Source organism: Lemur catta, chromosome 25 (assembly GCF_020740605.2).
Source record: "Lemur catta isolate mLemCat1 chromosome 25, mLemCat1.pri, whole genome shotgun sequence".
In the NCBI taxonomy this organism is placed as follows: domain Eukaryota; kingdom Metazoa; phylum Chordata; class Mammalia; order Primates; family Lemuridae; genus Lemur; species Lemur catta.
This window is the reverse complement of record NC_059152.1, coordinates 3912060-3933466: the sequence shown is the minus strand read 5'-3', so window position 1 is coordinate 3933466 and position 21407 is coordinate 3912060. Positions and strand designations below refer to the sequence as shown.

The 21407-nt window shown below is 41.5% G+C and overlaps 1 protein-coding gene, 1 non-coding gene and 1 pseudogene across 4 annotated transcripts in view; all 3 read left to right on the top strand.

The window, feature by feature from the left end:
• EFCAB2 (EF-hand calcium binding domain 2) overlaps positions 1–21407 on the top strand; it is a 38734-nt gene that overhangs the window by 11599 nt on the left and 5728 nt on the right. Inside the window, exons 1-3 of one of the 3 annotated variants that reach the window (XM_045537195.1) lie at positions 1431–1814; positions 5544–5628; positions 14067–14139. In XM_045537195.1, coding sequence (XP_045393151.1) covers positions 1784–1814; positions 5544–5628; positions 14067–14139 — 189 coding nt within the window. In that variant the 5' untranslated portion in view covers positions 1431–1783. The other 2 variants (XM_045537194.1, XM_045537193.1) reach the window with 2 other exon arrangements.
• Positions 10490–10596, top strand: LOC123627616. The gene has a single exon (XR_006731382.1). It is a non-coding gene; the product is annotated as a U6 spliceosomal RNA (small nuclear RNA).
• Positions 17163–17520, top strand: LOC123627485 (annotated as a pseudogene).

Genomic DNA, 21407 nt, shown 5'->3' with positions numbered 1-21407 from the left:
AAAAATATATATAGAAAAGATTAGCCGGGCATGGTGGCGCATGCCTGTAGTCCCAGCTACTTGGGAGGCTGAGGCAGTAGGATCGCTTGAGCCCAGGAGTTTGAGGTTGCTGTGAGCTAGGCTGATGCCACGGCACTCTAGCCCAAGCAACATAGTGAGACTCTGTCTCAAAAAAAAAAAAAAAAAAGAAAAAGAAAACTTCTCTTATATCCTTAGGTGATTTCACTTTTATTTTGCTTATGACTTCTATTTGTGTATTTATTATCATTTTCTTCTTTTGAAGTTAAGTTTTTTTCCTTTCTATGGTTTGATTTTAACTTAGTACAATACATAGTTTTTAGCCTTCTTAGCATTTATGTTGCCGAAAAAGAAATACAATGTGAAATTGTTGGCTTTCTGATACCCAATAATACCTAGTATGGAATTAGAGAGAAAGGGAAATTTTTTTTTTTTTAATAGGCAAGGTCTTGAGGGCTTAAGCAATCCTCTCACCTCAGCCTCCCAGGTAGGTAGAAAATTATTCTATAATGGTATAACTTGCATCAACTGCAACTTCATCAATCAAAAGGCATTTTATTATTTTGTTGACCTATTAATTAGTTATGTTATAATTTTATAATATTTTAAATTTTTTATAATAAGCAACTCTACTGTATATTTTTTGTGGCCCAATAGAGTAGAAACAACTAACAAAAAGATGAGGAATATATTTTTAAAGGAGTATGAGATATATAATTTTATTGACTATTTTAGAAAAGATGATTTACATATCTATCCCAAGATAAAAATTATAGTAATTACCAGTTCAAAAATATTATTAGTGAAATGTCAGCAGATTCCAGTAAAGTAACTTCTTGAAAGCTAATGCTGTAACACTAAGTGTGACATTAGACTTTTCTCTTTCTGTATATGCTTCATGTGAGTGAGTAAAAGTTATATTCTTTCAATCAAATCTACATAACTTCCCTGAGATACTAAGACACTTCCCCAAATTAGAGATAATTAGTAATGATAATGGGTAAGTTTTATTGACGGTTACTATATAGTTCAGGTAGTATCCCTCCAAACAATCTTGTCAGATACTCTTGATATTGTCCTTTTTACAGATGATAAACATTGACTATCTGAGCAGTTAAGTAACTCGTCCAAAAGATTACAGAGCTAGTAAGTGCTGAATCTGATCTTTAAACCCAGGTGGTCTGGCTCTAGAGTCTGTGATTAACCATTACACTGTATTGCAACCTAGAAATGGTGGCAAAATTTGTTCAAAGATGTTAATATGGTAATCATTAAAATTAACTACAGTCCATAATTTATCCAGATTTTCTAAATTTTTACCTAATGCTCTTTTTCTGTTCCAGGATCCCATTAAGGATACCACATTATATTTACTAGTCATGTCTCCTTAGGCTCCTCTGGGCTGTGACAGTTTCTTGGACTTTGCTCCTTGACAGTTTTGAGGAGTACTGGTCAAAATGCCCCACTATTAGAACTTGATGTTCATCTCACGATTAGACTGGTAGAACGGGATTTTAGGAGGAAGACCACAGAGGCCAAGTGCCATTTTCATCACATCGTATCAAGCGTATATACTGTCAGTACAGTTTATCACTGTTGATGTTAACCTTGACCACCTGGCTAGGGCAGTGCTTGTCGGGTTTCTCTGACAAAGTTACTGTGTTCCCCATTCCATACTGTAGTCTTTGGAAGGAGGTCATTATGTGCAGCCCACACGTAAGGAGTGTGGACCTGTGTTCCCACTCCTTGAGGGCGGAATATCTACATGAATTATTTGGAATTCTTCTGCACAGGAGGTTTGTCTCTTCTCTCCTAATTGTTTGTTACAGTCATACCCCCATGTTCGTGGTTGACTTTCCCAGGTTTGAATTACCTGAGGTCAGCAGAGGTCTGAAAATATTAAATGGAAAATCCTGGAAGTAATTCTTAAACTTTAAATTGCATGCTCTTCTGAGTCTTGTGATGAGACCTCCCTGGGTCCCACCCGGGACGTGAGGCATCCCTTGTATCCACACTGTCTATGCTGCCTGCCCTCGGTCACTGACATCATCTGCTCCTGACATCCAGCCATCAACGTCATCACGGCTTGATGGTCCAGGATCACCCAAAACAGATGATCCTTTTCTGCCGTATCATCAGAAGTTCAGTAGTAGCCGAGCGCTATGTCACAATCCCTGTGTGGTCACCTCCCTTCATCTCATCACAGACATGCCATGTCATTTCACATCATCACGAAAAGAAGGGCGAGTACGATATTTTGAGAGAGACGGAAAGACTACATTCATAGAACTTTTATTACAGTATATTATAATTCTATTTTATTATTAGTTATTGTTGCTAATCTTTTCATGTGCCTAATTTAAAAATTAAATTTCATCATGAGTTTGCATATGTAGGGAAAACATAGTATACGTGGGTGTGTTATTATATTAATATGAGGTTTCAGGCATCCACTGGGGGTCTCAGAACATCCCCCTTGTGGATATGGGGGGACTGTACTCAGTCATTGATTTCTGTGCGTGTGGTCTCATGGATATTTATTTTATACTTTGGGTTAACATTCAGTACTTTATTTTGTTGTTTAAATTGTTACAGCTTTGGTCATTGGGAGCTCTTTCAGTTGGCTCCTGTGTCCCTTTGACACAGCCCCATCAATGTGGGTTTTTTTCTAAGCACTTCTACTACTGCTACCACTAGGATCTGTTTCTGCTCACAGTACTTCTGACACCAAATGTGTGGGTTTTCCATACCAAACAATTCTCCAGTTTTCTGTGGCTTCCAACTGGGTGTTCTACAATTTAACTCAATTCTGACACCAACTACCCGTAGTTACTACAGACCCACAAGTTAAGGGCTCAGTCCCACAAGACTGTTCCCCATGCAAGTACACTGTTTGCCAGTGGAAAGTAGTAGATCCCGGCTGGGCGTGGTGGCATGTGCCTGTAGTCCCAGCTACTCAGGAAGCTGAGACAGGAGGATCATTTGAGCCCAGGAGTTCAAGGCTGCAGTGTACTATAATCATGCCTGTGAACAGCCACTGTACTGCAGCCTAGGTGACAGATGAGACCCTGTCTCTGGGAAAAAAAAAAGATAAAGAAATAGGCTAGTGAGAGGCAGGGCCTGTTTGGTCAGCATGTGGTTGTCACCTGTTTTTTAAATTCTTATATTAACAGCTCCAGATTTCTAGAGAATCATGTAGAGATCTTGACATTTATTTAAAATCAGTAAACAAATATTCATAAGGAAACTATGTTTTTTCTTGACATTCAATATCTTTCAAGTCATTTTTATGTGGTTTGAACCTTTAAAAGGGTTTTTTTGGGTTTTCATAGTATAGAAATTAAAGCTGTTAAAATAGACTTTCTGGACTGATTAATGAAAAAAGAAATCAGTTGGTTTCTGGAAGGCCTTTAACATTTTGTGCCTGCATGTGTTTTAAACCACACCAAAAACCATAGATAGGAATAGCTGGAAACTGCAATAAGCTTTCTTCTAAACTATAAACTGCAGATGACAGACGTCTTTTTATAGACATATCTGTGATTGCACACTGTTTTTAGGCTTGATAACTTTCTCAGCAAGGAAAACCTTTCCTTCAAATTTGTAAAAGCTGTTTACAGTAAAGTAGCAAACTATGAAAAGTCTGGAGTTACACTGCAGCCTCGAACTCCTGGGCTCAAATGATCCTCCTGTCTCAGCTTCCTGAGTAGCTGGGACTACAGGCGCGTGCCACCACGCCCAGCTGGCATCTACTACTTTCCACTGGCAGACCCACCCTGCTCATTTTAAAGCTAAGTTAGACCACATTTTCCTTAAAGTATAGACAACAGCAGCAGTAGAACACAATTAAATATATATTTAGTGAGGAAAAGTTCTTTTATACTACCTCCAAAATAATTTTTCAAACCTTGAATTCTTTATAAAATTGAGAAAGTGATGAGTTCAGGTGAGAGAGAAAAGGGAAAGGAAGATTAATCCTATTTAGCAAAACTTGTTGAACAACTAGGATTGCAGAAGTGGAAGACTGAATTTGACATAGTCCCTGGATTAGCTATTGCTGTGTAACAAATTACCCTCAAATCTAGCAGCTTAAAACTACAAATTCGTATTATCTCCCATAATTTCTGGATACAGCTTTATTTGTTGATTCTGGCTAGGGTCTCTCACAAGTCTGGGGTTCGCTCACATGGCTATTGGCAGGAGGCGTTGGTTCCTTACTGGTTGTTGGCTTGAGGCCTCAGTTTCTCGACACACGGCCACTTGAGCGTTCTCACAACATTGCATCTGGTATCCCACAGAGTGAGAGAGAGAGAAATCAAGACAGAAGCCACAGTATCTTTTATAACCTAATGCCAGAAATGACAAACTACTACTTTTGCTGTATCCTATTGGGGACATAAACTAACCTTGGTGTCATATTGGAGAGGACCACACAGTGGTGTGCATACCAAGAGACGGGGGTCATTGACAGCCGTCTTGGAGACTGGCTACCACCGTCGGGCCTCTGGGGTCCAGTGATTCACATCCCTCCCACGTGTAGAATACACTTGCCCTTTCCCAGGGCCACCACAGTGGGCTTTCCATCTATTTACAGCATCAGCTCAAAATCCAAAATGTCCTATCTAAATCAAGCCCAGGTGCAGATGAGGTTCCTCGGCTCTAGTTACTGAAGTATAGCTCCTTGAATACGGCTTCTCTCCGTCTGCAGACCTCTGAAATAAAGGGACGTTATTTGCCCCTTACCATCCAGACAGTGGCAAAGGATAACATCCACAGACACTTCTGTTAAAAAAGAGGGTGACTTAGTTTTGTTTTCTGCTACTATAACAGATTACCACAGACTAGGTAATTTATAAAGTATAGGAATTTATTTCTCACAGTTCTAGAGGCTGGAAAGTTCAAGATTAAGGGGGTTGGTACATGGTGAGGGCCTTCTTGCTGCATCATAACATGGCAGAAGGCATCATATGGGAGGAGAAGGGGGCTGAACTCATCCTTTTTTTTTTTTTTTTTTGAGACAGAGTCTCACTTTGTAGCCCGGGCTAGAGTGAGTGCCGTGGCGTCAGCCTAGCTCACAGCAACCTCAAATTCCTGGGCTTCAGCGATCCTCCTGCCTCAGCCTCCTGAGTAGCTGGGACTACAGGCATGCGCCACCATGCCTGGCTAATTTTTTCCATATATATATTTTAGTTGGCCAGATAATTTCTTTCTATTTTTAAGAACTCATCCTTTATAAGGAACACAGTCCCGCCATAACATACCCACTCCTGAGATAATGCCATAAATCCATTCATGGGGGCAGATCCTGAGTCAGGAGGATCGCTTGAGCCCAGGAGTTTGAGGTTGCTGTGAGCTATGATGACGCCACTGCGCTCTAGCTTAGGGGACGAAGTGAGACTTTGTCTCAAAAAAAAAAAAAAAAAAAAAAGAAAGAAAACAAAAAAATTTTTAGTTTGGTTATTGAAATTTTTGTTTTGAATTCAAAATTAAAGGGGAATAATTTTTATTTACTTTGTCTTTTGTAGAGGCTACAGTAGCAGAATTTCACAAAAAAATCAAAGAAGCATTTGAAGTGTTTGACCATGACTCGAATAATACAGTGGATGTGAGGTTTGGAAATACTTTTTTGTTACTATTCTAAATTACCAATACAACTCATAAAATAGAAGAGGGCTCTTTTCTCTTATACTGTACTTTGGATTTATTATGCTATTTAGAGTATTTGTTTTCCTGTGCCCTGTAAAAGACCTTTGCTAACTATTGCTTCAGATAAATACTGTTTCTTATTCTTCCTAGTCTGGTGGGAAGAATACACTGTATTTGTATTGCCCATTCCGACCCATAGATTGTAAACTCTGGGAGTGAGATGAACTCTACTATAGTTTTACTGCTTGGCACATAGTTGGCTTTCAGTAAATATTTGTTGAGTGAATGAATAGAATTTGCATTTAAAAAATATAAATATGTATTATCAAGTCATTAATGGGATATTACAAAGAGTGATTAATAATGTTTAAACAATGGTACACTCCCCCAATAAAATAGCAAAAAGAACCCAAATAGAAGAAGATAAAAAGATGAGAGAAAGACGTGAATACTAGTAGATCTGGAATGGAGGACAAGAGACCAAAAATAGCTTGAGACTTAAAAAAAGGCAAAAGGTAGAGGAGATTAGAGTCTATAGGAATTGCAGGATCTGTGCCACACAGATCAAAGAAATGCAACCATTCTACTAGGAGGCCAGGTTAAATGAAGACTATTTGATACGATTACAATCTCAAGACTCAGTATCTAGTACAGAGGTCAGCAAAGCAGTGGGAAGTGATTTAAAAATGGTACTGGAAGCCAGGCAAGGTGAAACACGCTTGTAGTCCCAGCTACTCAGGAGGCTGAGGCGGGAGGATCACTGGAGCCCAGGAGTTTGAGGCCAACGTGGGCAATATAGCAAGACCCCATCTCTTAAAAAAAAAAAACAAAGAAAGAAATGGTAGTGGAAAGGAATTGTTTGATGCTTATAAACCCAGTACCATCACTTCGAGACTAGTCAGGGGACTAAATGCTTTAAACTTGAGCAAAACTGAGTGAACAAGAGACTTCATTCATGACAAGTTGTAACCGTTAACATACGTATTCCTTAGTTCCTCACGCCTAAAGACCCAAGACTGATGAGTATAATTGGTCTTATTACCTTATAGTATTAATCACACCTTACAAAGTTTTGTTTTATACCTCAACTGTGTTTGTGGGCCGTACTGCAGCGGTGAAGGTGGACAATGGAGTTAAGTGCATCTTTCCAGCACCTTCACTGTCGTAGGCCTTATGTGAGCCCTGGCTCAGCCTTTGCCCAGGAAGCGTGAGGGTGACGTGCCCCCGCAGCACTGCACAGCTCCACGCTGCTCTGGTCACGCTGCGTACCGTGGGAACGACACTCTGGAGCACGAGGCCTCGCCGTGACTGTCCTAGCAGGAAAATGAGTGGGGGGCTGGGGGTGGGGGTGGGGGTGCTAAGGCCTGGGAGGGGGCGCGGAGCATGCAGCTCTGGCCTGGCATTTGAATGACTAAATACAGGAGTGTCATCTGTAAAATGGGAATAGTAAGTAACAAAAAGAAAAAGAAAAAAAAACCATATGAATGGCAAGTGCCTGGACCTCAGACTTCTCATTGAAGGGTTGTTCTCCCGGGGGCAGGGAGAGGAATATCGTTAGAGAAGTCAGGGGAAGTATCGCCTTTTGAGAGGGGAGGGGAAAGAGAAAAAGCAACCAGCATGTACTTAAGGCTCACTGTCTGACAAACTACCTGTGGCTGGGTGCTCGGGGCCTGTGTGCGTTACTTCATTTTAATCTTTTTTTTTTTTTTTTTTTGAGACAGAGTCTCACTTTGTTGCCTGGGCTAGAGTGAGTGCCGTGGCATCAGCCTAGCTCACAGCAACCTCAGACTCCTGGGCTCAAGCGATCCTACTGCCTCAGCCTCCCGAGTAGCTGGGACTACAGGCATGTGCCACCATGCCCGGCTAATTTTTTCTATATATATTTTTTAGTTGGCCAGATAATTTCTTTCTATTTTTAGTAGAGACGGGGGTCTCGCTCTTGCTCAGGCTGGTCTCGAACTCCTGACCTCGAGCGATCCTCCCGCCTCGGCCTCCCAGAGTGCTAGGATTACAGGCGTGAGCCACCGCGCCCGGCCCCTCATTTTAATCTTATTTGTGTCGTAAGGGTTGGCATCTCCAGTTTCTGGAGACAAGGAGAAGGTAAATAGTTTGCTCCACGTCATATCAGGGTTTTTCTAATTCTAAATCTTTTGTTGCGCTACTTTGCCCACCCTCCCCGCCCCAGGCCTTCAAGGACATCTTCTGCCTTTAGGCTTCCTGACAGTAGCAGTGAAAAGAAAATCTCCCAAATGCTTTAGAGCAGTGACGCCAGGCCTTTTTTGGTAAAAGGGCCAATTCAGGAAAAATAAACATGTTTATGGGCTGCATCTTTTTTCCATTCAAAATTAAAATAACTTTACTGAGGCCCTGGGAGGGGAAGTGTATGTTCTTACAACTTAAATGGTCTACTTGATTAAATAAAGATGGTTACTAAGAGGCCGGGTGCAGTGGCTCACGCCTGTAATCCTAGCACTCTGGGAGGCCGAGGCGGGAGGATCGCTCGAGGTTAGGAGTTCGAGACCAGCCTGAGCAAGACCGAGACCCCGTCTCTACTAAAAAGACAAAGAAATTATATGAACAACTAAAAATATATAGAAACAATTAGCTGGGCATGGTGGCACATGCCTGTAGTCCCAGCTACTCGGGAGGCTGAGGCAGGAGGATCGCTGAAGCCCAGGAGTTTGAGGTTGCTGTGAGCTAGGCTGACGCCACGGCACTCACTCTAGCCCGGGCAACAGAGTGAGACTCTGTCTCAAAAAAAAAAAACAAAAAAAACCCAACGATGATTACTAAGAAAATTAGCATGATTTTTAGCATTAAAATATTGACACTAAGCATATTTGAGGTGATGACTGTGGTTTTTTAATCTCTATTGTGTATATTAATTTGTGTAGCACTTTAAAGTTTATGAGTGTTGTCAAGCTGCTGATATCATTACCATCCACTCTATCAATTGGAAATTCAGTACAGAGAAGCGAAAACACTTGCCCAAGATTGTACAATGGGTTAGCAGCAAAGCTGTAACTCCAATGAATTTCTTCTTTTGGGGCAGACTGTGCATCCTGTATTTCCAGGGAAGGCTCTGGAAACGCAGTGAGTGAGGTCTGGTCCTGCCTTTCCCAGCCTCAGCTCTGTCTCCATTTGTAAAAGCAGTTATTCTATCTGGAATTTATTTTGGTTTATTATTAAAAGTAAAGGTCTAAATAGATTTTTTTTTCCAAATTACTAAACAGTTTATTTATTTATTTTATGAATAGTTAGGCTTCTTTATAATATGTTACGTTTTATATATCAGGATCTAATCAGAAATGAACAAGGAAATTTTACAACTGATACCACAGAAATACAAACTATCATCTGCAAATACTATGAAAATCTCTATGCACATAAACTCGAAAATGTAGAGGAAATGGACAAATTTCTGGAGATACACAACCTCCCAAGACTTGATCAGGAAGAAATAGAACTCTGGAACAGACCAGCGACGAGCAATGAGATTGAAGCAGTAATAAAAAATCTTCCAATAGAAAAAAGCCCCGGATCAGATGGATTCATAGCTGAACTTTACCTGACCTACAAAGAAGAGCTGGTACACATACTGCAGAAACTATTTCATAACACTGAGAAGGAGAGAATCCTCCCCAATTCATCCTACAAAGCCAGTATCACCCTGACACCAAAGCCAAGAAAGGACACAACAACAACAACAACAAAAAAAACTACAGACCAATATCCCTTATGAATATAGAGGCAAAAATACTCAATAAAATACTAGTGAACTGAATTCAACAGCACATCAAAAAAAAAAAAAAAAAATCCACCAGGACCAAGTGGGCTTCATCCCAGGGCTGCAAGGATGTGCACATAAATCAATAAATTGTGACTCACCACGTAAACAGAAGCAAAAACAAAGATATATTATAACTATTGTTTTGTTTCTTAGAATTGCACCAAATGTCCTGAATCAGATCTTTACTTGGGGGTGTTTTGACCTTAGGCTGCCCTTAAACTGAAGGCTCACAGCCTCGCCCTAGCCTAGCTCAATGGCTCTGGCTCCACCTTGTGTCAGGAACGTGATACTACACCCACTGAATACCAGCCTGCGAAGAACCAGTCTTCGCCCTGTCAAACGTGTGAAGTGGTCCAAATGCTGTATATAATTAAATGATGATGCCACTATTGGGCCACCTTGCTGTGACTCATTTGTCCTGAAATAATTTTACACCCATATCCACTACTCCATATATGGTGCAGGTGCAGAAACAAATTCTTCTACTTAAACCACAAAGGCTTTTGGAGTTAGTTTGTACTTCTTATCAATAAGACATTTACTTCGACAAAATAAATGTAATGTCTCTGCATATTTTAAAGACTTTATATGAAACAGTTGATTTTCATTTTCTCTGAAAACCCTACCAAAATTGAGGCGTTGGCAATTTTTAAAAATAAATCTCATGAAATCGATTTAAAAGGAAGAAAATAATTTTCCAAAAGAGAAGAGTTTGTTGTTGTTTTTTACAAAAGTTGTATTCAATGTCTGTTGGGTATGCATGGTAGAACACTAAGTGAGTTGGTCCTAACCACTCTGGTTGTTGAAGGGATGAGCCTGTATAGATTGAGCCTGGGAGAGGCCACTTCAACTGTCTGAATGGAGTGACTGTGACTCAAAATATCAGCGGTGTGCGACCGCCACATTGGGCTGACTGGAACTAGCTCACCAGAGCTGACTGTTAAATTTTCAGGAATTCTACAAGCCATTGTTAAAAACTAGTTTATATTAAGAAATAAATTCTATAAACTGAATTAAATTTTATTAAAAACAAAGGTGCTTTCTTCAGCAGCACTTAAACTGAAATCAGAACAACATAGAGAAAATTCTCATGGCCCCTGCACAAGGTTGACACATAAACTTGTGGACCATTCCATATTTTTATCGGGTTATTCCGTATAAAATGCAAAATACATGTTTTTATTAACAATGAAAAAAAAGAAAGGTAAAAAATACTCAAAATTTATCATTTCCTAATTACTTCATTACATTTTACTCTTATTTATGCTCTTGAGGTTATTTCTGTCTAGCGTATGGATGGTGGAGATACCATATGATGTCAGCGATTTTGCGTCTCTTCCAGACTCCACCTTTACTGACCTCAACTGGTCGCTGGAAGTTGGCCATGGGGGATGTACTCATACAACAGAAATCAACAAATGCTACAAATCAGAGCTTTTTCCCTTTGAGAAGCCAGTTGATAACTAGCACATCACCGTATGCAAATGAGTTTATGTCTTTTCTCTCTACCTGAAAAATTTGACAAAAAGAAGCAATTATTAAATTTTAAAAATCTTTTAATTTTATTTTAGTACATTGGCTTCAGTTTTTGAAATGGTTACTTTAATAATTTTAAATGCTTTAATAAGTGTAATGTTAGTAATTTTAAAAGGAAGGTTACTTTAATATCATTTTCAATCAATTTACTTGATTTAAAATCTCATTTAGTACATATAGGTTATTTGGGGGGGCAAGGGCAATATACATAACCTAAATTTTTGTACACCCATAATATGCTGAAATAAAAAAAAATCTGAAGAAAAAAAAGAAATAGGTTATTCAACCTTAATATTATATGTGAGTCTATCAATTACTTACTTTATATTCTTGTTTCATTTTCTAATTCTTATTTAATATCTTACTTTTTTTTCCTATTTCTGAACTTCTTTCGTTTTCATCATTAAGCTATAAGTTTTTATTTCCTGTCTCCTGTACCTTTATTTTCACTTCTTTCAGCGTTTTCTTACATTTTTTCTTTTCAGTTCTTTCCATCTGTAGACCTCTATCTCTTTATCAAAATTAATGGCCTGGTCTTTTTCTGGTCTGTGTTCTTTCTTGCCCGTCTCTTTTTTCCTCGCTCACCTTTAGTAGCCTTACTGTTCCTGAGGCTGAGCTGTTAGCAGTATGGTTTCCTCCCCGATGGCCGGGATCCCAGCTCCAGCCAGCTGCCATCTGGAGCCCTCCAGGGCCCACCTGGCCCCTTCTGCTGCACTCCCATGTTCTTGGCACCAGGATGATGATGTGAGAGTAGCTCATAGGATTGTTTGGTGTTCTGTGCCTCTAGCCCTGTATTTCAGGACACGGGAGAACTTGTTTTTCCATTCTTGTGATACTTCACTTTGAAGAATGGGCTCTAGCTCCACCCAGGATAATGTAAGAGGTGCTAGATCACCATTGTTTTTTATGGCTGAGTAGTACTCCATGGTACACATATACCACATTTTATTAAGCCACTCATGGTATTGATGGGCACTTGGGTTGTTTCCACATCTTTGCAATTGTGAATTGTGCTGCCATAAGCATTCCAGTGCAGATGTCTTTATTATAAAATGACTTTTTTTCCTTTGGGTAGATGCCTAGTAGTGGGATTGTTGGATCAAATGGTATTTCTATTTTTAGTTCTTTGAGATATCTCCAAATTATTTTCCATAGAGGTTGTACTAATTTGCAGTCCCACCAGCAGTGTAAAAGTGTTCCTATCTCTCCACATCCACGCCAGCATTTGTTGTTTTGGGACTTTTTGATAAAAGCCATTCTCATTGGAGTTAAGTGATATCTCATTGTGGTTTTGATTTGCATTTCCCTAATGATTAGAGATGTTCAGCACTTTTTTATATGTTTGCTGGGCACTATTCTGTCTTCTTTTGCAAAGTTTCTGTTCATGTCCTTTGACCACTTTTTATTGGGGTTGTTTGAGTTTTTCTTGTTAATTTTCTAAAGTTCTATGTAGAGTGTAGCCCTTTATCAGATGTGTAGCATACAAATATTTTCTCTCATTCTATAGGTTGTCTGTTAGCTCTAATGATAGTCACCTTGGCTGTGCAGAAGCTTTTTAATTTGATCAGGTCCCATATAGTTATTTTTGTTGCTGCTGTGATTGCTTTGGGGGTCTTCTTCATAAATTTTCTTTTTGTTTCCTTTTTAACACAAGTGGTAACAAGCTATAAATTATTTTTTTGCACCTTCTTTTTTTCACAACATAAAAATCTTGGACATCATTTCAAATCTGAATATAAAGAACCTCATTCTTGTTTTCAGAATGTTATTTCATTGCACGGATGAACCATAACTTATTTAATCAGTCTCCTATTGTTGAACATTTGATTTGTTTTTAAGCAATTATTATTAAAAATAATGCTGTACTGAATAACTTTGAACATATCATTTTCTGCATATATGACTATAGAGCTATCACTTACGTCTCTTCATGTCACCACCCTACTTAAAGCCCTTAATGTCACCCTGTAGATCTTGAAAAATTTTCAAGGTCCCATTTATTTTGTCTACTTCAAAATATTCCATTTTACTTTCTTTTCTTGCTCTTCTCCCTCTTATACCTTGTGTTCCAGCCATGCTGAATTTTTTTTTTTTTTTTTTTTGAGACAGAGTCTCACTCTGTTCCCCGGGCTGGAGTGCCGTGGTGTCAGCCTAGCTCACAGCAACCTCAAACTCCTGGGCTCAAGCGATCCTCCTGCCTCAGCCTCCTGAGTAGCTGGGACTACAGGCATGCGCCACCATGCCCGGCTAATTTTTTCTCTATATTTTTAGTTGTCCATATAATTTCTTTCTATTTTTAGTAGAGACGGGGATCTCGCTCCTGCTCCAGCTGGTCTCGAACTCCTGACCACAAGTGATCCTCCCGGCTCGGCCTCCCAGAGTGCTAGGATTACAGGCGTGAGCCACTGCACCCGGCCAGTAACTAATATTTATTGAGTGGCTACTCTGCCAAAAATTATGCTTTACATTACGATAGCTCTTCTTATTTGACTCTTAGTGTGTCCCCCAGTCCAGTGTTTCAGGGAAAGTACTATGTTACCTACCAGGTAGTCTTATGTACACAGAGATTAGGTAGGTAACCTGCCCAGTCTAGCAAGTCCCAGAGCTGGGATTTGAACCCTACCAGTTTGGCATTAGAGGCCATGCTTTTTAAGCACTGTGATACTAATGTAAACTTTACCTCAAAACCCCTGGGTAGACATCATCATGCCCATTTTACAGATGTGGAAACTGAGGCTCAAAAGAGTTAAGTGACACTAAAAATCAGCTGGTCAGGGGCTGACATTTCTTTTTTTACTCCTCACCTCTCCTTTCTATTCTTTTTCTAGAACTTTTTGATTTTGGCCCAGGCAGGGCTTGCATTTGCCAGTCAGTGAAAACATGTCTTTCATCTGCCTTTGGTTCACTTGCCTGCCTTTTTCTTTTCCCAGAAAGCATCTTTTATAATCATGAGGCAATATCTGAGTGATCTGGTTGCTATGTTATAATACATATGCTCTGAAATAATTTAGAGAAATATAGCACTTGCCTTTTCAGAGTTTGTATTCTAAAACTATTGACAACCTTTTTTCCCCAGAGAGATTGGAACAATTATGAGGTCATTAGGATGCTGTCCCAGTGAAGGGGAGCTGCATGATCTGATTGCAGAGGTAAGTAGGCCGAAGAGAGTTTCTTTCAGAAGACTATCTATGTGACAGCTACTCTTTGTAATTAAAAACCGTCCTTCCCTGAAACTAAAAATACCCTGAACTACTGAATGTGCTCAGTGAGAATATTAGGAGAGCTGTACAGCTCTGCATATTGGCCAACCAGTCGGATCTGAAAGAATTAAGAGCAGATCTTGAAGAAATAACTAGGAACAAGTAACACAACTGATCAAATAAAGAACCCACCTTAGAAAATATCCTTTCCTTAAAATTAGTTGAAGAAAGGCCAGTGGACACAAGGACTGACTATATGCAGAAAGGCTGTTGACAGATGAAAGGAATATAGTAAATGATGTCATTTCAAAGGATATAGAAAGACTGTAAGGAATTTCTATTTATTTGGGGAAATAAAACTAACTTTCAGAACAAGTAGTAAATGGAACGTAATAACAAGAACTAACTTTATATTGACCAGACAATCTAATAATTTTTAAAAATGATTTATAATAATATAGATGAGTCCTTGGAGAGAATTCCATGAAGCAGTGGATGAGCAGCCTCAGACAAGAGAGCTTCATGCCCTATTTGGCTTTTCAGAAAGGTGTCTGATCTAGTTTCAAATGTAGCTTTCATTTTAACAAAGCAGAGACCTTAAGGGGAAAAAGCTACCTGGACCACCACTAGGAGAAGAATCTTTCCAGAATTGCTTATCTAGGCTCATAGGTTTTAGTAGAGGCCAGGGATTAACAAGGAGGATAAGGGAGAAAGGCAAGGAATTGGGATTTCAATTTTCTTATTACTCGCACCTAGCACAGTACTTGCTTGTTCAATGTTAAGTTGAAGAGAAGGAATTATGACTTTGGGCAAGTCACTTAACCTCTGTTGAGTGTAGGTTTCTCCATAATAATACCTACTTCAAAGTTTGCTTCAAAGATAAATGAGATAATATACTAGAAGACATGTTTTTGGGTTTGTTTTTGTTTTTAGAGACAGGGTCTTACTCTGTTGCCCAGGCTGGACTGCAGTGGCGTGATCATAGCTCACTGCAGCCTCCAACTCCTGGGCTCAAGCGATCCTCCTGCCTCAGCCACCCACATAGCTGGGACTACGGGCATGCGCCACCACACCTGGCTAATTTCTTTTGAAATTGTTTGTAGAGATGAGGACTCACTATGTTGTCCAGGCTGGTCTTGGAATCCTGGCCTCAAGCGATCCTCCCACCTTGGCCTCCCAAAGTGCTGGGAACACAGGCGTGAGCCACTGTGCCCGGCCTCTAGAAGACATGTTTTGAATCCTAAAGCACTATATAAAATTAGGGAATGGAAAATTAGAAAGATGATTCTGAAAATATTTGTTAAAGGAATCTAAGTTGTAAGAATATATTGTTTTTACATTTTGGGATTCAGCAAAGCAGTTTTTACCAAGTGTAGGGGGAAGAGCTTATTTCTCCTGAATTGGTACTGATGTTAAAAAAAAAGTTACTGATCACTGCCTTGAAGTGTTTAACCACAACACTGGAATTGGTGGCAGGGAGAGGCAGGCTGGCACTGTGGAAGAGATGAATTTACAGTGAAATCATAATTATTGCATGGTCAGCCGAGTAAGCAGAGCAGTAACGAAAAATGGCTCTGAAGGTCAGAAAAGGAGAGTCTTCAGAGCCTAGTCACTTTGTGATTTGTTTGTATGTTTTAGCCTGTATCAGAGGTCAGGAAATCATGGCCCCTGGCCAAATTTAGCCCACCACCTGTGTTTGGAAATGAAACCTTATTGGAACACAATTAAACTCTTATTTATATATTATCTCTGGCTGTTTTCACACTACAAGGGCAGAGGTGAATAGTTGCCACAGAGACCATAAGGCTTACAAAGCTTAAAATATGTATTCTCTGGCCCTTCACGGGAACAGTTTGCCAACTCTTGATCTATAGGTTTCTATGCCAAAGTAGAACAAATGCCACATCTGGTATCAGAAGATCTGGGTTCAAACCCAACAGCTAACACTTATTGTTGCTGTCTCTCGATGAGCTGCTTAATCCTTCAAAGCCTAGTTCCACATCTGCAAAAGGAGTGTAACAATATCAAGTGTTTTGTGAGGATTAAATTTAATAACTGTGAGGAATCAACTGTCACTCGGCGGGCACTCAGCATGTGTCGGGGTGTGCTTGCTCTGCGGGTGGCTCTCGGCCGAAACAACCCACTGGTGCGGGCACTTAGCCACAGTGATGCTTAGGCCCCAAAGCTTCATTTGATTTTTATCCTGTTCTTTGGCACATTGATGCAACCCATGAAAATTACAGATATTTAGAACAGTTATGGACCAATGGGGATCACTGAGCTTTTAAGCTGCAAGTTTTTTCTTCTATATTTGTATGCCAACACAATTTATTCTCATTAAATTCTAGCAATATACTTTAATAGCTTTGAGTGTGACTACCCTTTCTGAACTTTCCCAAATAGAGGGGAAAAGCATACAGATTTGTATTTATCAAGCTTGTAGTGGTAAGTACAAATCTGTATTTGTCCACATTTAAGTACACCTAATACATTTAGGCCGGGTGCAGTGACTCACACCTGTAATCCTAGCACTCTGGAAGGCCAAGGTGGGAGGACTGCTTGAGCTCAGGAGTTCGAGACCAGCCTGATCAAGAGTGAGACCCCCATCTCTACTAAAAATAGAAAAAATTAGCTGGGCGTGGTGGCACATGCCTGTAGTCCCAGCTACTTGGGAGGCTGAGGCAGGAGGATCACTTGAGCCCAGGAGTTCAAGGTTGCTGTGAGCTATGATCATGCCACTGCACTCTAGCTGGAGCAACAGTGAGACTGTCTCAAAAAAAATTTTTTTTAATACATTTAGAAAGTCAAAGCTCCATGATAGTAAACGTCTAAGGGTAAGTGTCATATTGCTAAATGTTCAGTAATAGTCTCAGATATCAAACTATTTAAACATATGTTTGGGCGGGTCACAGTCCAAATGTGGGCTGGCGTGAGCGCCCAGCCCAGAGCCATGGGGTGGAGGCCTGGTGGGGATGCATGCACCGTGCCCCCCCCCGCTCATCAGCACCCAGATCCTCATGGAGGTGGGCCCCACATAGCGGGTGACGAGCCCCCCATAGCGGACAATGAGCCCCATGATAGTGGGCGATGAGCCCCTGCCATGGTAGGCGATGAGCACTGGGTTGCGGAGCTGATGCAGCATCTAGGGGCCTCAAAGCAAAGAATCCTGGGAAACAAATTTTGTTGTCAATGAGTACTACGTCAATGACCTTCCCCGCACAGTCCTAGACAACTGGAATGCAGTGGCTTCTGTGTGGTGAGCATGACAGGAGCGGGCCAGACGCTGGTGTGGTGCCTGCACACGCAGTGACCTTCTAGCAATGATTTATGGACGGGGCAGCCCTTCTTTGGAGGGGCTGCTACGGGCCCTTCCTCCAAGCCCCTGCCTCACTGACTGCCTTGCCCCTCTCTCCCCAGATTGTCACTGCCCCAGCCCAGCCCCAGTAGGTAGTGGTCTGTGGGGAGACAGAGCCCTTGCCATGGTGCTCTTAGCTGCCCTCCTGCTTTGGGCCTGCCCCAGGGCCTTGGGGTAGGTTGTGTTGTGTGGGCAGGCTGCCCCTAGCCCGGCGCTGGGCACTCCGTGGAGGGTGGCCCAGGGCCTGGCAGGTGGGTCCTGCAATGGCCAGTCTGAGCTAAAGGGCCGTGATGACTGGTTGCTCCTCTGCTCTTGCTGGTACCTGGACTCCCGCCACGTGGAGTGTTTCCCTGGGGCTCTGCCCACTCCCGGGGAGAGAGCCCCGGGCCTGGGAGGAGCTCTCTGAGGCACAGCCCGGCATCCTTTACGTACGTAAAGATCTCCGTCCTTTGAAGTTCAAAGCTGAGTGGAATTAGGGAGAATTTAAACTAATTACAAAGAAGAACTAAAAGATCTTCGGAAACTAAGACCTATGTTGGTAAGATTGTTGACTCAGGCTTAGCAACTAGGCGAGGATTGTGCCTTCTACTGGCGTGACCACTGGCAGCCTCTGCTCCCCCATTCTTGCCCTTTTTTAGCTGTAGACATTAGGCAGTATCCTTGTTAGCTACCCGTCTGTTCTGCTCCTACACATGCTGTGCTCTGTCAACCATCTCCACGATTCCCCCGGGTCCCTCTTCAACTTTACTTGTGGTCGTATGACACCTTTTAGCTTCTGTGGTTAAACAACTCTGCCTGGCTTTTATTACTTGGGCTGGCGGCAGTTGGCTGGCAAATCGTTCCATGGATTTAACAAGCCCAGGTCTGTGATTACCTAATCTAGTCAACCCTGGCCTGCAGAGGACACCATCAAGAACTCAGTGACCCTAGTCCCTTTCTCACCAGCACGTGGCTGACGCTGTTAGAGTGCATCGTCCAAGCCCTCCCACGGAACATGACCCTCTGGTGGGTTTTCTGACTCCCGTTTATTCCAGCCTGCCCACTTCTATCAGCTCCGCTTTTCTGCTTCCCTTAGTGCTTGATACCACTTGTTCCAGGTCCCCAAGAGTCACCCTAGCAGTACTTTGCCCTATCTCCTAGGGTCCTTGCCAGATTAGTATGTTTTGTATCCTGAGAAAGTACCTGAAGTTGATGAATTTTTGCTTATCCAGTCGTGTATTCCAGCTGTCTTGGTCAAGCACTCTCATCCGATCTCAGGGACGCTGCCTCGGCTCCTCTGAGTCCACTCCAGCTCTTCCTTTCGCTACGTCAGTGTGTAGTCTCTGTCCTCCCTCCTCTGGCCCAGCACTTCCCCAGCCGGATTGTTCTGGGATTTAACCCTCAGTTATTGGCTGGGAGAAGCCAATGGGAAGTGTGGCCTTGGCTCAAACATGATGGCCGGGGACGTCACTCAATAACGTTTCCTGCCTTTGGAGACTGAAGAGGTGCATCCCCATGGCTGCCATAGTTGTCGTCTGAAAGAGCTGTACTGTGAGCCAGGTGTGGCGTGTCCAGTGGAATAGGACCAAAAAGTTGGCTGCCCTGTATCTTTTGTTTCTAAACTCACCATGGCCTGCTCCTAGCTTTCAGGATTAGATCAAAGCAGAAAACTACTTAGGAATGAAATGAAAGTCCTCATCTGATCCAAGAAGTGGGGCATGGAGAGTGAGCAAAAACTTTACCAGCGCATGGTAGAGAGAGGTCAGTGCAACTTTTCTGTATATCTAGAACTATTCTAAAATGAAAAGGTTATTTAAATATAAAAATCCTTTTATAATATAAGATAGTATCTGATACATATTAAACATCCCATGAATGCTATATTTAGAATTATCATATATTATTTTTAATGCCATTGCTTGTACATTTCTGTACAAATGAACACCTTATTTAGATATGGCCTCTAGAGGACAGCGTTGAGTCATAGAAAGATTTTTACAATTTCTACCCAAGTTGAAGAGGGACTTAACCATTTTTCTTCTTACTTTTTAACCACAGGCCTCTGTTTATTCATCATCCCTCTTTTAAAAAATGCCAAAGAAAATTTATGGCTCTGCGGTTATTTTGATTAGTTGGCTATCTTGTTTTAACTTATTTTCGTGTAGTTTTGGCTCCACAAAGATCTATCAGGGAAGAACGAGCTGCAGTTTTCACCATAGTGTTGGGCCTCAGCGAAGATGTGAGTTGGGAGGGAGCCAGGAAGCAACATGAGGCACATGTTATGTGTGCTTTGTGAGTTCTTGCATGATGGAGACAGAATTACAGAGCTGCCTATAACCATCTATAACTAGAGCTGTCTAGTTTTCCTTTGGAAAAACCAAAAGCAGTTTTAGATTGATGAGGATGCCTATAAGATAAAGAGGGCCTTTGATCTTTTAAAGGTTGAGACTGTCTGCTCTACAGTGGTTTGCTGTAGGTGGAGGAAGGGGAAGCAACCATTGTTCATGCTTCTGGAACAAATTTCCACAGGAATCAGAGTAGCAACTCAAGATTTTAATTTTAAAATTGTCACTCCCTGGGTAATCTCACGAGACTGACATTTGATCTGTAAGAGGCTCTGGGTTGGGAGTTGCAGAGAGCTTGCTGCTCAAGTGCATCCGAGCCATATGAACGTTAATTTGCAAAATGCTCACCTTGCACCTAGGGGCAGCTGAAGACAATTGTTCATGCCTTGGTGGGCTCAGAAATTCCGGAACACATCATTCTGCCATTAAATGGATTAAATTTTCTCTGCTGATAGGTAGGCTGAGGGCTCCACTCACACTAGTTGTGAATCTAGTATAAACGTTAAAAAATAGTTGTCATTTGGATGACAGTGTGTTCCACTTAGCAGCATCCTATAGATTTCTTATTTTTTTGCTCAAAGAATAAATCTGCTAAAAGCTCATCCATTGAATTGGGATCTATGAGTCTTTTAATAGGATTTTTGAAAGGGAGTGGAAAATTTATAGCTCCTTATAAATAGCCTGACTTAAAACTTAAGGTCAATGGTGTTTTGTTCAGCTTTTCCATCAAACTTAAACCCGTGGGCAGGGGTCTGTTTCATTCTCCTCTAATAGTGCCAAGTGCCAGAAATTCTCTTTCTCAGGTACAGTGGTCTCTTAATTTAGTGCTGGTAAACAAAATTCCATTTACCATGTAGGTATTTAATAACTATGGTGATTTGAGGTATAGTTTGGTCCTTGACATAGGGATTGGTCCCCTAACCAGGTCCCTGATTCAGGGTTCCTCATCTCAGGGGAAGGCGTCACCTCATCCCAGTGGTGCAAGTCAGAGTCCCGGGCGTCATTCTTGACACCACGCTTTTCTCGTCCTTACCCATAATGGATGCAGTGCCACGTCCTATCGATTTTACTGCTTAAATGTTTCTTGAAACCATCCACTTCTCTCTTCATGGCCTCCACTCCACTCCAAGCCCTCATCATTTCTGCTCAGAATGCTGAAGAAGCTGCCTCACCCTCAACCACCGGGATCCTTCAAAGCGCACATCTATGAGACCATCAGCGATTTCCCATTGTTCTTAGGCTAACAACCGAAGTCACTTTCATGGGTGATAAGGCCATGCAAGGTCTGGTCCCCACCTCTCTCTCCAGCCTTATCTTGAAACGTTCTCCTCCTGGCTCCCTGTGCTCCAGCCTCGGAGCCTCCCGTGTGTCACCGCGGAGTCCCAGTGCACATAATTTCTCCTGTGTGAGAGTCTCCCCTGTTGTCCGTGTCGCATTACCTTTTGCTCATCCTTTATAAACCAGCTCGAGTGTTATTTCCTCATGGATGACTTCCTTGATCTCCTGGTCTAAAAAGCTTCCTTTCTTATGTCCTCTTG